The 16,946-nt window shown below is 31.3% G+C and overlaps 1 protein-coding gene across 1 annotated transcript; it reads right to left on the reverse strand.

The window, feature by feature from the left end:
• Nucleotides 1-5,574: 5,574 nt before the first annotated feature.
• Nucleotides 5,575-7,368, reverse strand: LOC144591518 (phosphoenolpyruvate carboxykinase [GTP]-like). Its single transcript, XM_078395636.1, has one exon. The coding sequence runs from the start codon at nucleotides 7,366-7,368 to the stop codon at nucleotides 5,575-5,577; it is 1,794 nt and encodes a 597-aa protein (XP_078251762.1).
• Between the last annotated feature and the right edge of the window lie 9,578 nt (nucleotides 7,369-16,946).

Here is a 16,946-nt window from a genome sequence, read left to right on the forward strand (position 1 = left end):
ATATATAGATTATTAAGAGGAATCTCAAATCTCCTAAGGCTTCCTGATGAAATCACTATGGAAGCAAATCCATGTAGCTTTGAAGATAAGCTATTAGATAATATCAAGGGTTTTAATAATGCTGGTATTAATAGATTATCAATAGGTGTTCAAAGCTTTAATAATAAGATGCTATCTGCATTGGGTAGGGTACATAATGCAGATGAGGCCAGAAGAAGTATCACTGAAGCTAATATAGTATTTGCCAATACCAATATAGATCTTATGTATGGTCTACCTGGGCAAAGCATGGATGAGTTTCTATATGATCTCAGGGAGGGGTTATCATTCGGATGCAAACACTTCTCTTACTATAATCTTACGATAGAGAAAAATACGGAGTTCTATATTAAAAAACCTGTATGCCCTGATGATGATCTTATATATGATATGTATAATGCATTAATTACTGAGGTAGAAGCTTCTAGGCTAAATAATTATGAAATATCTGCATATTCAGAGGATGGGTATCAATCTAAGCATAATCTGAACTACTGGAGATTTGGTGATTATATAGGTATAGGGGCTGGAGCTCATTCCAAGATTACGCACATAGATAATAAAGGTAGATTATCTATAGAAAGATATTCGCAGTGGAGAGATCCAAGTAGATATCTAAGTATGGATTTTAGCAGATCTTATTCATGTAATAAGAAACAAATTCTAAATCATAATGATATAATTTCAGAGTATATGATCAATAAGTTAAGACTAAGAGAAGGAATAATTGCTAAGGAATTTGAAAAATTTACAGGATTAAAGTATCAGGAAATAAGCAGCATGCTTTATAAGGCAGTGGATCTTGGGTTGCTTATGACAGATGATAATCAAAAACATATGCCTACAAAGTTAGGCCATAGATTTTTAAATGATCTAATTCTTTGCTTTATGCACTAATACCTATAAACTCAATCTATGATGATTCTGAATTAACCTTATTGTAAATATTTTAGGCTAATTATAAATATAATCAAGTTTTCATAAGCTATAAAAAAAATTAATGATACTTATGATCATCTTAGAAACATCAAATCTATCGCATAAACTTATGTACTAATGCTATGAGCATATATTTATGCGATAGATTTGATGTTTACCTTTATGAGCTAATATCTACAAAATCAATTGGGAATGATTTTGCATTAGCTTTATAGAATATTGGATAAACGCCAACCTTTTTGTAATCTTTAGAATATGTACTAGACATATTAATACAGTATATAGGTTGCTTAGTCGGATTTAAGTCAAGAATTAGTGATCTAGCAATACTCCATCCAAGTATATTTAATTCATGTTTGTAAATCTTACATTCTGTACTTGGTGCTGAGGAGTATACTGAATCCCAATTAGTATACAGACCATAAACTATAGATTCTAAGACATGTTTAGTATTTAATACTAGTGCTGCTGAAATCATTACATCAGACTCAGGCGGAGTCTTGTGGTCTATTTCGTGAATATATAGTAATATTTTATAAGTATATCTACTACCAAGAACTATATTGCTAATAAATTCTCTGCCCGCGGAATCAAAAGCTTTATATGAGGCTATAGAACCATAAACCTCTCCCTTGGCTGGATTGACTGGATTTATTCCAGCTAAACCAATAAGACCATGTGGATTATGTTTAAAGTTATAATTCAACATACCATATGTTGCAAATATCTTAGGCTTAGATGATGGTGATGATGTATCAAGAGTAAGTATAGCTGGACTTTTATTAACCAGAGGAACTTTTAATGTTCCTATTAACATCTTATCTACCGCATAAAAGTGAATCTTATTACAATCAGCATTATCAATTGGCCACTCCCTAGACATTACAGCCTTCTCTATCATGTGTCCGCCAACAGAAACCTGAGAAATATCAATTTCTAATACACTATATTTTTTGAAACTATTATCTATAATACACACATATGATTTGCCATTATTATATTTAACTGCAAATGGTTGTTGTGTTATATCGCTCATATTAGCTAACTTTGGAGACTTAAGAATGTTTTTATAAGTACCAGTTTCTTTAGATAAAACCCAAATACCACCATCTCTTACTTTTGAGTTGCTGTGAGAATTATCAGCAAAAACATAAATCTTATCTGCAACATTTAATACTCCAATAGGTTGATACCCATCAGCTTCAAATACTAAATGCTTAGTTATGTCTAATCCATAAGAAGATGTCGATAGCAATGTAAGTAATAACGCAACAACACTCGTATAATTTTTCATAAAGAAAACAACCTCATTAAATATTAATAATATTTCATTAAAAGAATATTATATAACTTCGTTAATTCATACGTAGTATTGCAAAAATCATGATTTTTATAAAATATTTTTGCTGAATGTAAAACATCAAGAATATTTAATATCCTTTTATCATTGGATAAAGTTTTCCTCCACTCAGTTACAAATATATTCTCTAACTTCCATATAACAAGAGGTAGAGGACATGAATTTATAAGCTCTAATAATAATCTAATAAATTTGTGAATCATACCATATTTATAAAAATACGATAAATCATTTAATAATATATTATTGTCCCTCGATATTAAATAATCTATATAAGACTTTAATAAAAATTTATCATAATTCACTATATTTATAATATTTTCTAATTCATGAAAATGATTTATAAATACAGTCTTAGATAGTACTATAGATAAATTAGATACAATAACATCAGGAATATTAAATAGTTTAAATATCTTTTTTAAACCACTTAATAAAACTACTTTATCTATATTATTGCATATTACAGAATCTATATTCTCATAAATATAAGAAAATATTTTAAGAATTTTCCTATTAGAATCATATTCTCTGAAATTTAAGAGAATTTCTGAGTCTGACTGTAAATTACATCTAAGATATCAGTCCTAGGCTTCTTAATATAACTGGATGTGATATTACAGACATAGAGAACATCCTCTTTAATAAATGATGATGATAACTCAAATCTCATATCATCAACAGATCTTATATCAGCAATATTTATATTTTTAATTAATCTATTATTTAAAATATAAGAATTAATATTATCTATTAAGTTATTATGCTTCCCAAATATTAGAAGTCTTTTAGGTTTTAGGCCACTAATAAGTATATCTGCATACGCATAAGCCTTCGGCATTATTTAACTATATTCAATATTTTATTAACTACAAAGACTACTAATTTATGCCCATCTAATAATTTTGAAAGAGACTGATCTTTAGCAAGCTCTGCCATAGCCTCACCCTTAGTAAGATCTACAGCAACTTCTATAATACCCCTTTTTCTACCATTTTCTTGAACAACTAAATTACAAATCTTATTAATTATAGAAGAATGATTTATTTTTGGGTATCTTAATGCATCTATCTTATCCATTTTAAATACACCTAATAATAGATAATGTGCTATATGAGGGGCCATAGGAGATAGCATAATTATTATGCCCTTAATAACTTCCTCTTCCTGATTTATATTGATTCTACCCTGAATATCTTCTAATAAATTAACAAGTTCCATTAGAGTTGATATGGATGTATTAAAAGATAATTTAGATAATAAATTATCTTTTATCTTTATAAGAGCTAACTGATACTTATTATTAAGATTGGATGATCTTGGTTTATTTATAGTTTTATCACTTAATTGAAACTTCCTAGCCATAGACCATATTTTGGAGAGAAACTTATAAATCCCAGTAATACCGTTCTCATTCCATTCCAGATTATTACATACAGGAGATGCAAATAATATAAACATCCTTAAACTATCAGCACCATACTTATCTATTAATGATTCTGGGCATACACCATTATTCTTGGACTTAGACATTTTTTCAGAAGGAGCAAGAATTACAAGTTTACCATCAGACTTAAGTATATTATTTTCAACATCATCTGGGCTATAGTAAATTCTACCTTTTTCAGTATCCCTATAATATACAGGTGCAACTACCATCCCCTGTGTTAGCAATCTATTAAATGGTTTATTTATTTTTACTAAAGATAAATCATTTAGTATTTTTATAAAGCATCTGGAATAAAGAAGATGTAAAATGGCATGCTCTATACCACCTATATATATATCAACACCATCTTCACCTATCCAATAATCTATGGAATTATTAAATGGGTATTCCTTATTGGATGAGCAATATCTTAAAAAATACCATGAAGACTCAAAAAATGTGTCTAATGTATCAGTTTCTCTCCTAGCATCAGAAAGACATATTGGACACTTTACATTAAACCAATGATCATTGTCAGCAAGTTTTTTATACTCCTCTGGTAATTTGATTGGTAGATCAGATACTGATACCTGAACGACTCCACATTTATCACAGTTTATAAGGGGAATGGGACATCCCCAATACCTTTGCCTAGAGATAGCCCAGTCCTTTAATCTATAAGATGTATGAGGAATTGCCTCATATCTTTCTATGAGATCTTCTTGACTAATTAATTCAAGCTCATCTATAAGTTTTATGCCATATTTATTGGCAAGGATTAGGTCATCATCATTACTATATGGTAAGCCAAGCTTAAACTGCAGTGATCCACCAATATAATTACTAACTATTATTGGAATATGTTTATTATTTACAGGATTAATAATATAAATATTAGAAATTGCTGTAATTTTTTCCTTATTTATTAACTCAAGCTCTGATGTTCCGCCATCTTCAGAACTTTTTAATAAAATATTATATTCTTTCTCTGAGATTAGATCCTTGGAGAGATTATTATTTATAGATATTTCCAAAAAACTCATAGACCACAGGCTTTCAGCATTCTCAACAAATACTTTTATGATCATGTCATTAGAGCTAAGAAGTATATTAATTATATAGCCTTCTTTGGCCCCTATCCATTTTCTTTGCATGTTTTTTACAGAGTCTGGCCATAAATCTAGATCATCTAATTCCGATAATAATTCTTCTGAATATTTGCTTGTGGAGATATAATACATTGGTATATTTTTCTTAATAATCTTTGCATTAGATCTCCACCCAAGACCATCTATAACCTGCTCATTCGCAAGAACAGTTTTCTCTACGGGATCCCAGTTTACAATCCCATCTTTCTTATATATAAAACCATGCTTATACATAAGGAGGAAGATATATTGGCTCCATTGATAATACTCAGGATCACAGGTAGCAAATATCCTTGATCTATCAATTGATAAACCAAGCTTATCTAAACAATATTGTATGGAATCTATATTCTTATATGTCCATGTTTTTGGATCTGTCTTATAAGCTATCGCTGCATTTTCAGCAGGTAAACCAAAGGCATCAAACCCCATGGGATGTAATACATTTTTTCCAAGCAATCTTTGAAATCTAGCTATACAATCAGTGATTGTATAATTTCTAACATGTCCAATATGCATCTTTCCTGAAGGATATGGGAACATAGAGAGAGCATAAAACTTCTCTAATTCATCATTCTCACTAACCTCAAAGATCTTATTATTTCTCCAATAAGATCTTATCGGTTCTTCAATAGAGATATCATATTTTTCATCTATCATTAGCTTATCTGATCTTTTATTTGTTTAATAATATCTAAGAATATCTTAGGTACATTATCCCCTAGTGATTTTAAATAAGTATCTCTAGAATTAATTTCTCCTAGGTATTCTTTATAATCTATATGAGTAGATTCATTAAACTTATCTTTGCTGATATTAAGTTTATTAGTATTAATATCCTCATACTTAGGTACAAGGCCTATTGCTGAATCTATCTTACTAGGATTCTCATGCTCCTTTATAGCCCATAATAATATTCTAATATTTTCTGCAAATCCAGGCCATATATATTTACCTTCCTTATCTTTTCTAAACCAGTTCACATAATATATTGATGGCAGCTTATATTTAGCATCACCAAAACTTAACCAATGATTGAAATAATCTAGAATATGATACCCGCAGAAAGGAAGCATGGAAAATGGGTCTCTTCTCATAACGCCTGCAGCTGATGTAGCTGAGTGAGTACTCTCAGAAGCCATTGTTGCTCCCATAAATACTCCATGAGCCCATGATTTTGATTTGGTAGCTAATGGTATTATATTAGAAACTCTTCCACCAAATAAGATAATATCCAATGGAACACCGTTTGGATTATCGTATTCCTCTGATAATTTTTTACAATTATTAACACTTACTGTAAATCTAGCATTTGGATGAGAACCTAATTCACCATTATTTATATCATATAGTTTGTTTTTCCAGGTCATAGTATTTTTTGGAGCTGGATAACCTATGCCTTCCCACCAAACATCCCCGTCATCTGTATATGCTGTATTTGTAAAGATTGCATTTTCTTTTAACATATCCATTGCAGTCGGATTAGTTTTATATGATGTTCCTGGAACAACACCAAAGAAACCATGCTCAGGATTCATAGCATATAATCTTCCGTCGCTACCTGGTTTTATCCATGCTATATCATCACCGACAGTAGTAATCTTATATCCATCTATACCATCAGGTATATCACTCATGGATAAATTTGTTTTACCACAGGCTGATGGAAAAGAGGCTCCAATATAATGCTTTTGACCATCTGGAGATTCTAAGCATAGTATTAACATATGCTCAGCCAACCAACCATTATTCTTAGCTACCACTGATGCCATTCTTAATGATATGGATTTCTTACCTAGTAGAGAGTTTCCACCATAACCAGATCCATATGAACAAACCTTATTATATTGAGGAAAGTGAGCAATCACACAGTTCTTGATATTGCATGGCCATTTACTCTCTTTTTGACCTTCTTTTATTGGGCAACCAACAGAGTGATAACACATGGTTACATCATCAGTAATAGACATTTTATCTATTACCCTCTTATTAACTCTGGTCATTACCCTCATGTTAGCTACTACATATGCTGAGTCTGTTAACTCTATACCCAATATATAATTATTACCATCTGGATTACCCATAGAGAAAGGTATGACATATAATGATTTACCTTTCATACAACCCTTATACAAAAGAGTTAATCTCTCTTCCATTTTATCTGGGTGACACCAATTATTTGTTGGACCAGAATTCTTTTCTTCCTCAGAGCATATAAATGTTTTATCTTCTACTCTAGATACATCATCTGGGTCTGATAAAGCTATATATGATCCAGGTCTCTTACTTAATGATCTTATCGTCCCCTTTTCTTCAAGGAGCTTGAGCATATACGAATTTTCTTCATCAGATCCGTCACAATAAAATATATCGCTAGCATTAGTTAATGAAGCGAATTGCTCTATTTTTAATAATAATGAGCTATGTAATTTTTTACCGTAATCATTAAGCATATATATGAAAAAAAATTATTATGATATATATCAATAGATTAATATATCATTAAAATAATAAATTGAAATGTAATTTTGTTTCTATACTATTAATATTCTTATTTGTTACTTCTATGTCATACTAAATTTGTAAATTTAGATTATTTCTATATGTTAGAAACTCATTTAATCTCTAAGTTTAAGTTCAACTCAATAAATGGACTTAATGATCTTAGGAGCTTGATAACTTATTTTGAGTTGTGGTCTAAAAATAATCAATGCATAGAAGATTCAATAATAGTATCTACTCTAATCATAGAAGAGTTATTTAATAACAGTCTATCTCATGGTTATAAAAGTAATATTGGATGGATACAAGTTAATGCTTATATAGTAGAAGGTGGAATTATAATTAATTATATGGATATGGCTAAGGAAGTAGATTTTAATTCCTTAGGATATATAACTCCATTAATTATTAATATGCCTAATTTTGATGATATACAGAATATTGCTGTCGGCGGTGTTGGATTATATATATCAAGATATTTCTCATCACATATAAATTACAAGAGAGACGGTATTATTAATAGAATAAATTTCTATGTCAAAGATAGGTCATTATGTAGCCGACTTAGTATGTACAAAGAAGATATAGCAAGGACTATAAATGGTAAAAATATTTAATATATTAGACATAGGGATATATTTATTTAATATATTCCTTATATTGATAATATTATCAACTGTTATGACCTCATATATAGTGTATGGGACAGAGGCAGCACCAGTGTCTATAATATATTCAGGAATATTTAATATAGACACTATTAATATAGCTATAGCTAAATCCCGTGGTAATGAGGATGTTATCAATAGTTTTCAGGGTACATTAGTAGCTGTTGTAGAACGTGGTGACTGCGATGGTTATGCTTATTTTGATGGATTTAGTAATAAGCCAGTAATGGTTAAATATGGTGATAGTCTTCCTGACGGAACAGTTGCCTCATGTATAAGAAGTAATTTAGTAGATCTTAATAAGGCTGGGGCTGAATGGAGCTTAAGAGTTAATGAATATCCTAGAGAAATGATTTTTATAAAAGGTAAATAATAATTATGAGAACATCCTTATTAAGGGGTTTCACATTAATAGAATTAATGGTTGTAATAGTTATAATGGGCATATTAGCTGCCACAGTGATCCCAAGAGTAATGTCTAGACCAGAGCAGGCTAGAATTATAGCTTGTAAACAAGATATATCAGCGATTAAACAGGCATTAATACTATATAAATTAGATAATGGAGCATATCCAACTGAGGATCAGGGCGTTGATGCTCTTGTTATTAAACCAGATCTTGAGCCTATTCCAGAGAACTGGGCAGGAAAATATTTAGATAGATTGCCTAATGATCCTTGGGGTATTAAATATAGATATAATAACCCTAGTAAACATGGTGAAGACATTGATGTATTTAGTACTGGTGGAAGTAAGATCATAGGATCTTGGAATTAATGAGAAAAGGATTTACATTAATAGAGATGCTTATAGTAATAGTAATTATAGGCATCTGTTCATCCATGGTATTTATAAAACTCTCTCAAACAGATGGTGTAAAACTTAGGTCTGAGGTAGAGACATTAAGCTCCAAGCTTAGATATGCTTCAAGATTATCTATTACTAGTAGTAAGGAAATTTTATTCGTAATAGATAATCTAGGGTATAGGGTTTATGAGAAACAGGATCTAGACTGGGTGATAATAATGAATTCACTATTAAAGCCAGTGAGATGGGATATATCAGGAATTGTTGTCAGTATTATTGTAAATAATCTTCATGGAATATTATTTAAACCAGATGGAACATCAACACCATTTAAGATTAGTATTGCATCCGGTGATAGAGTTGTAAGTATAATCGGTAATTACTTGTCTGATATTCATATAAGTAATTATGAGACTCATTAAACCTGGATTTACATTAATAGAAGTGCTTGTGTCATTAGTGATTTTGAGCATAGGGATTGCAGCTTCTTTTAGGGCAGCAAGAGTTGCTACAAATACTATAGAAGCAGCTAATATTAGACAATTGGCATTATGGGTTGCTCAAAATAAGGCTACAGAATTATCCACTAGATTTTATCATTACTCATCTGATGGATCTAAGAGCTCCTGTTCAGGAGCTAATATAAAGTTTATCTGCGAGATTAATAAACAGTATCAGATGCAGATAGGTACTGTTACCACTAAAATAAGAATCTTTACTAAACAACATAAGTTTATATTAGAGCTAAATGTATTTAATTCGTACTAATAAGGGATTTACATTAATAGAAGTCTTAGTCTCCATACTTATAATGGCCATAATTAGTGTCATTACAATGCGTAGTCTAGCCTCTTTTGTGAGAACTAAATATATTGGAAATCATAGTTCTGATGCCATAAATTCATTAGCTAGATCATTTTCTATTATAAATAGAGACTTCTATCATGCATATAATATTACTCATCTATCAGGGATATTGGCATTACCTAAGTTTTTTGGTGACAAGGCGGGTAATAATTGCGAAATCCCATTTATGACTTTTCCAAGGGCAAAGGAAGATGATGAAGGTCTTGCTCAACCACCAATAGAAGTAGCATATTTTATATGTAATGGAAGTTTATATAGGGGTTATAGGCAGATATACTCTGATCAAATATGGATAAAGGATGAGATGCTTAGGGATATAGATAAATTATCTGTATTTTATGGACTAGGTGGCTTATGGGTTGATAATTTTAATATTGGTTCTTATACTAAACAACCATCAGCTATTAAATTTATTATCAAAAAGCATAAGTATCAAGAAATAGTTAGGATTATGAAGTTTGCGTAATATAAAATTTGGCGCAGCCATAATCATAGCTCTGATGTCTGTAATGCTATCAAGTATACTTGCAACGGCCTTATTAGTTAAGGCTAGTATAGATATATCATTATCTCAAAGTAATATAGATGAGGCCAGCATAAGACTTTTTGGCTACTCAATTATTAACTGGGGTATGAGCACATTAAGGGCTGATGCAGATACTAATCAATACACCTCAACACATGAGCCATGGGCATTTCATGTACAGAAGGCTAGTATATCTGGTGGATATATTAGTGGTGGTATTATGGATGCTCAATCAAAATTTAATTTAAATGATATTTATCAAAATAATAGAGTTGATGATAATTCATTGAGGGTATTTAAGATATTATTAGTAAAATTATCACTACCTAGTAGATTAGCTGAATATTTAGTAGAGTGGTTAAAGGATAGAATTAATATAGGATCACCTAGGTCATCATTAATATTAGACTTAGGGCAATTAGAGCTAATACATGGATTTACTCCTGATATAAGAAGGAGATTGTCCCCATATATCATCGCTCTTCCAGTATTCTCCACTATAAATATAAACACAGCAAACCCAATGCTGATATCATCTGTATTCCCAGAGTTAAGTGATAATGCTATAGCTATGATAGTAAATAAAAGGAATAATGGGCCTATAAAAGATCTTGATATTATGCATATATTATTACATGGGGTTGATAAGTTTAGATTTAAACTTATTAGTGTCAATAGTAGATTTTTTATATTACATGGGCATATAAAATATAATCATGTAAATGCTCCACTTACTGTTTTATACTACAGAAAATATATGTATGGACCACCAATAGTAGTTTGGAAAAAATACTCTTAATATTACATAATCAAAGATTATATGGAAAACAGGGAATCACTACCGCTCTATATACATTAAATTATTGGCAGACAATGAAAACTGATGTAGAAGTTTATCGATCTGGTAGTGATGTTAATCCAATATTAGTTAGATATGATAAATTAAATGAGATTATATCTAGCAATATGAATTCTATTGCTCTTGTATTACCTGGGCATATAATATCTGGGACCATTGTTAATATACCTAAAAAGGTATTAAAGAATACAAAGGCATTATCATATTTGATAGCAGATTTTATATAGAGGATATATCTACTATTTGTTATGCTAGCCAGCTAATTAATGGATCGGATTCATCACTTATATCATGGATCTCAAAGTCTAAAATAATATCAGGGCTAAGAAAGATATATGATTATAAGTTTTACCCTCAATATCTTTATAGGGAAATAGATCTTATACAATCAAATGAGTGGTTATTATATCTATCAGATCAGCAGTCATATCTTATTAGTCAAAGCGGTATGCATTGGTTACTTAGTAGTAATGAGGCTATAAATATTGAGATATTTACTAGGGCTATAAGACAGGAAGTAAATCCACCAAAATATATATTAATAGATAATAGCTCAGATCAGAATCCAGATAAATGGGGATTTAATGGATATTTTAAGAAGTATTCATGGAAATGGTTTAAGGAGGCTCCTAGAAAGGATGCTGTAAATTGGCTGAAGGACAGCACAGTATCTTTTATATGTAAAAGGGCAATAATATCTAGACTACCAGCTATAGAAAGTAGATTAAAATACCTTAGCGTTACCCTACTTGGTTTGCTTGGATAAACCTTATACTAATGTTTTCTCAATATAATATTTATTATAAGGCAGATAATGCCCTCACTAACTTATTGCATGCTAAATTTGAGAGATATTACTTTTTAACTGCCCCAGAATATACTATATTACGAGATATGCGTAAGTTAATTAATGTAGGTGGTCATCTAAATGATTCTGATTTTATGCCTATGTTAACTACTATTAGTAATAGCATGATAATCAATAAGATACCAAAACCTCATGTCATATCCTATACGACTGGAAGTATTATGATGGATTTTTATACTAGAATTAATAGAATAGATTTGGATAATTTTATTCAATATCTCAAATCATATAATCTTATAGCTATTTCTAGTAATAATGGTATAGGTACTAAAATCAATATATCTGCACTTGGTATATGATGAAGGAACTTTATAGGAAGCTATCAAATCCATGGGTAAGATTATCCTTATGGGTAATTTTGCCGATTATATTATTAATTGTGAATTTCTCTATTTTATCTATAAAGTATTATCTGCAGACTAATACATCATTAATTCAAAAAAGAATATCATTACTTAATCATATGAGCGAGACCATTATATCTATAAAATCCATGGATGCTTATAGATATGATAAGTCTGTGGCTAATTTGAATCTTGTTGATAAATGGAATTCAGCCTTTGGTAAAAGTATAGATATAAATCATTCAACTATAAACTCTCAATTTTATAATATAAGCATATCTAAATTCTTTTATAAGCTTAATGAGATACAAAATTCTGAGCCCTGGGTGATTAAGACCTTCTATCTTAGGAGAAAATCTGAAGATAGTGATATAGGCGATATAAAATTATCTATTACTCATTTAGGCTCAGCTAATGAGTAAGAAATTATTTATTTGTATACCAATATTCCTAGTATTATTTACCTCATTAATACCTGCTAAATTATTTCTATAATTTTACAGAGATATAATTCTGATATATTATTATCAGATACTAGGGGAACTATATGGGATGGTTCTGCTCAGTTGCAGATAAGAGATAGCAATAAGAAGGATAGGATACTTATTACTGATAAGTTTACTTGGGCGTTTATATTTTCAGATTTATTACAAAGAAGATTGTCTTGGTCCTTGGGATCCATAGACTCAGCTGATAAATCAATAATACACATCTCTAGGAATAGCATAAGCCTAGCCCCAGTAGATCTTTATACTGGGGCTGGATTAATAGCTAGTGCTGGAGATTGGTGGAGTAGTATTACTCCATTAGGAAGGATAAGGTTCGTATCGGATGGTATATGTATTGGTCAATGTAGTAAGTCTAGCCATATACAAGCATATTGGAGGGGTGCAGGATTCTCTCAATATGGTCTATATAATCTAGGGGATTATAAACTAGATATTAATATAGACAAGGAGATTACATATACAATACATACATTAAAAGGTCCCTTGCATATAGAAGGCAGTGGGGCAGCAGATAAAAATAATAGCTTCTTTAAAGGTAAGTCATGGGTTGATGGAGCTAGAAAGGCTTCAATAATGCCAGTATTATCTATAATTGGTAATAAAAGGGGCTCTATCGTATACCTGGATTTAAGGTAATTAAAATGTTAAATAGATCTATTATCATTGTTTCTCTTATAGGGGCTTGTATGTGTATGCCCTCATATTCCTCTAGTTTAAAAAACTACGATATAGTTATAGATGCTAATGATGATACAGCAGCTGATGATATAGAATCTCTTATTCCATTAACTGATACAAAAGATGTTAAGCCAGTTAAGGAGATTAAGAAGGTTGAGCAAACTAAGCATAATGATGTTCAGGCAGATGTGGCCGCTAAGCCTAAAAATGTAGAGGCTGATGTTAATACTATAGCCAAGCCTAGGGTTATTATCCCATACAAAGAACGTCATAATGATTCCCTGGAATCTAGTATCCTAGATAAGGCTGATGATAGTGGAAAAGCCTTATTAAATTTTCATGATGCTGATATAGAGTCTGTTATAAAAGCTATAGCAAACTTTTTGCATAAGAACTTCTTATTAGATCCTAGGGTAAGAGGTAATATCAATCTAGTATCTAATACATATATAAATAGGCAGGAAGCATATTCTATATTATTAGCATCCCTGAGGATGCACGGATTCACCATAGTTGATGATAGCGGGTTCTATAAAGTAGTTGCAGCTAATGATAGTAAATTATCATTCAGGGATGTTACTAGCCCAGATCATGTGATGACTAAAATATTTATACTGCATAATATACCAGCAGCTCAAATAGTTTCAGCCATTAAGTCTAGTATGCCTGGGGAAATATATATGAGCTCAGTTCCTGGATCTAATGCAGTAATAGTATCCGATTATAAGGACACTATAGATAATATAGGAATGATGATAGATGTATTAGATAGAGTTGATAATACATCTATCACAATACCGCTTAAGTTTGCAGAGATTGCTGATGTATCAACTCTGATTACAGAGCTAGTAAAGTCTTATTCATCAACAGGTATGAAGGAATTATCAGGGTCAACTAAATTCCTCTCACCTCATTTAGATGTAATATTTGATTCATATGCTAATTCAGTAATATTGACTGGTGGTACTTCAGATATTAGAGACTTCATTGCTCAATTAATACGTAATGTAGATAATAGCAGGCAGTATTCAGAGCAATATCATATATATTATCTGAAATATGCTAATTCTAAGGAAATTACTGATGTATTGAGAGGGGTACTTTCAACATCCTCAGACTCACACCCAGATATCAATGCCATTAATAATTCCTTGAATAAGGTAAATTCAGAGGCTGAATCTTCAGTAATAAATGGATCTAAGGGATTGGATTCTAGTGCACAAGATAGTTTCTCCAAAACAGATTCTAGTATAAATGATTCTAGCTCTACCGTAGCTAGTGATATTAGTCCCATCAAATATCCTGGGGCTGTAATCAAGGGAGACCAAGAACTAATTCAATCATTGTTAAATCTTCTGGATCTACATTCAATAAATTAAAGTCTCTAATTGATAAATTAGATATTCCTCAGGCCCAGGTATTAATAGAATCATTAATAGTTGAGGTCTCATATGATAGGAGTTCAGATCTAGGGTTCCAGGTAAAACTTGGAAGCTTAATACCTTCTAATAATATATCCCCATTTATAATTAATAATTTCAATGCAGGTGGTAATAGTATTATTGGGAATACTATTTCTAATAGCGGTCAGGGAATGACTGCTGGTATTTCAATGGGGATGATAGATATACCTGGTGTAGGTCATATACCTAATCTTGCAGCTCTTGCAAGATTCTTGGAGACCAAGAGCAATACAAATGTATTATCTGCTCCTGTATTAATGACCATAGATAATAAGGTCGCAGAAATAGTAGTTGGTCAAAACCTACCATTTGTTACAGGTAGTTATGTGAATAATAAGGCTGGTGGAAGTCCATTCCAGACTATTTCTAGAAAGAATGTTGGCTTGAGATTAAAAGTACTTCCTCAGATAGGCGAAAGTGGAAGTATTAAATTATCAATATTCCAGGAAGTTTCTAATGTGCAAAGTAGAAGCATTAGGGATAGCCTAGGAGCCATAGATTTAGTAACTAATAATAGATATGTTAAATCCACTGTCATAGTTCATAGTGGGCAAGCTATAGTTATAGGCGGGATGATAGAGGACAGGGTTAGCGATATGGTTTCCAAGGTTCCATTATTAGGTGATATACCTATAATAGGTGAGCTATTCAAATGGAGATCTCGTAAGCATTATAAAACCAATCTTATGGTTTTCTTAAGACCTACTATTATATTGCCTAATATTGGTGTTGATAGTGTTACTAAGGATAGGTATAAATTATTAAATGCTCAAATGAATATCAGTGCAATACCTAAGAGCCTTGGTAAATTGGGTGATAAGGATTTAAAAATGCCTTCCTGGAGTAGTTTTAAAAAATATGGGCTTATGAGCCTACAAGACAATCATTAGGGTGATCCTTGAATTTTAATTATAATTTTTCTTCTATACATAATATTCTTGTGCTGCATCATGATGAGACTCACATAGATATATTAATTTGCCCACGTACTAAGGCAGATGTATTATCTGAAGTTTTTAGATGTACTGGATTAATTATTAGGATTCAGACTACTAGTAATGAGGAATTTGGGGAGAGACTTTCTATATATTTCTCAGGTGAGAATATTGATACTGCCAGGTTAGCAGACGAAGCAGCAAGTAATCCTGATATTTCAACATTACTAGCTGAGATACCTGAGGCTCATGATTTATTAGATTATAATGATGATGCTCCAATAATTAAGACTATCAATGCAGTATTAGCGCAGGCTGTTAGAGATAAGGCATCAGATATTCATATAGAACCATATGAAAAGGTTTCATTAATAAGATTTAGAATTGATGGACTTTTAACTAAGATCGCTAGCCCTAATAAAATACTTCATTCCTCACTTGTTTCTAGAGTTAAGGTTATGGCTGGGCTTGATATAGCAGAGAAGAGATTACCTCAGGATGGCAGAATATCTCTGAAGATGGCTAATAAACCATTAGATGTTAGGATATCAACCATCCCCACCATGTATGGGGAGAGGGTAGTTATACGTGTATTGTATAAGATGATTCTAATACAAATATATCTAATCTAGGTATGCCAGATCATATGCTATCTGAGGTTGAGAAAAGTGTATCACTCCCTCATGGGATAGTATTAGTTACAGGCCCTACTGGTAGTGGTAAGACAACAACATTATATTCCATGTTAAATTTTTTGGATTATAAGACCAAGAATATAATGACTGTCGAAGATCCTGTGGAATATAATTTAGATGGAATATCTCAAACTTCAGTATCTAATAAAATAGATATGACATTTGCAAAAGCATTGAGATCAATACTTAGGCAGGACCCTGATATAGTAATGATAGGAGAGATAAGGGATATAGAAACAGCTAATATAGCTGTTCAGGCTAGTCTAACTGGCCACCTGGTATTAGCTACCCTACATACTAATAACTCCAT

This window comes from Rhinoraja longicauda, unplaced genomic scaffold (assembly GCF_053455715.1).
Source record: "Rhinoraja longicauda isolate Sanriku21f unplaced genomic scaffold, sRhiLon1.1 Scf001085, whole genome shotgun sequence".
In the NCBI taxonomy this organism is placed as follows: Eukaryota; Metazoa; Chordata; class Chondrichthyes; order Rajiformes; family Arhynchobatidae; genus Rhinoraja; species Rhinoraja longicauda.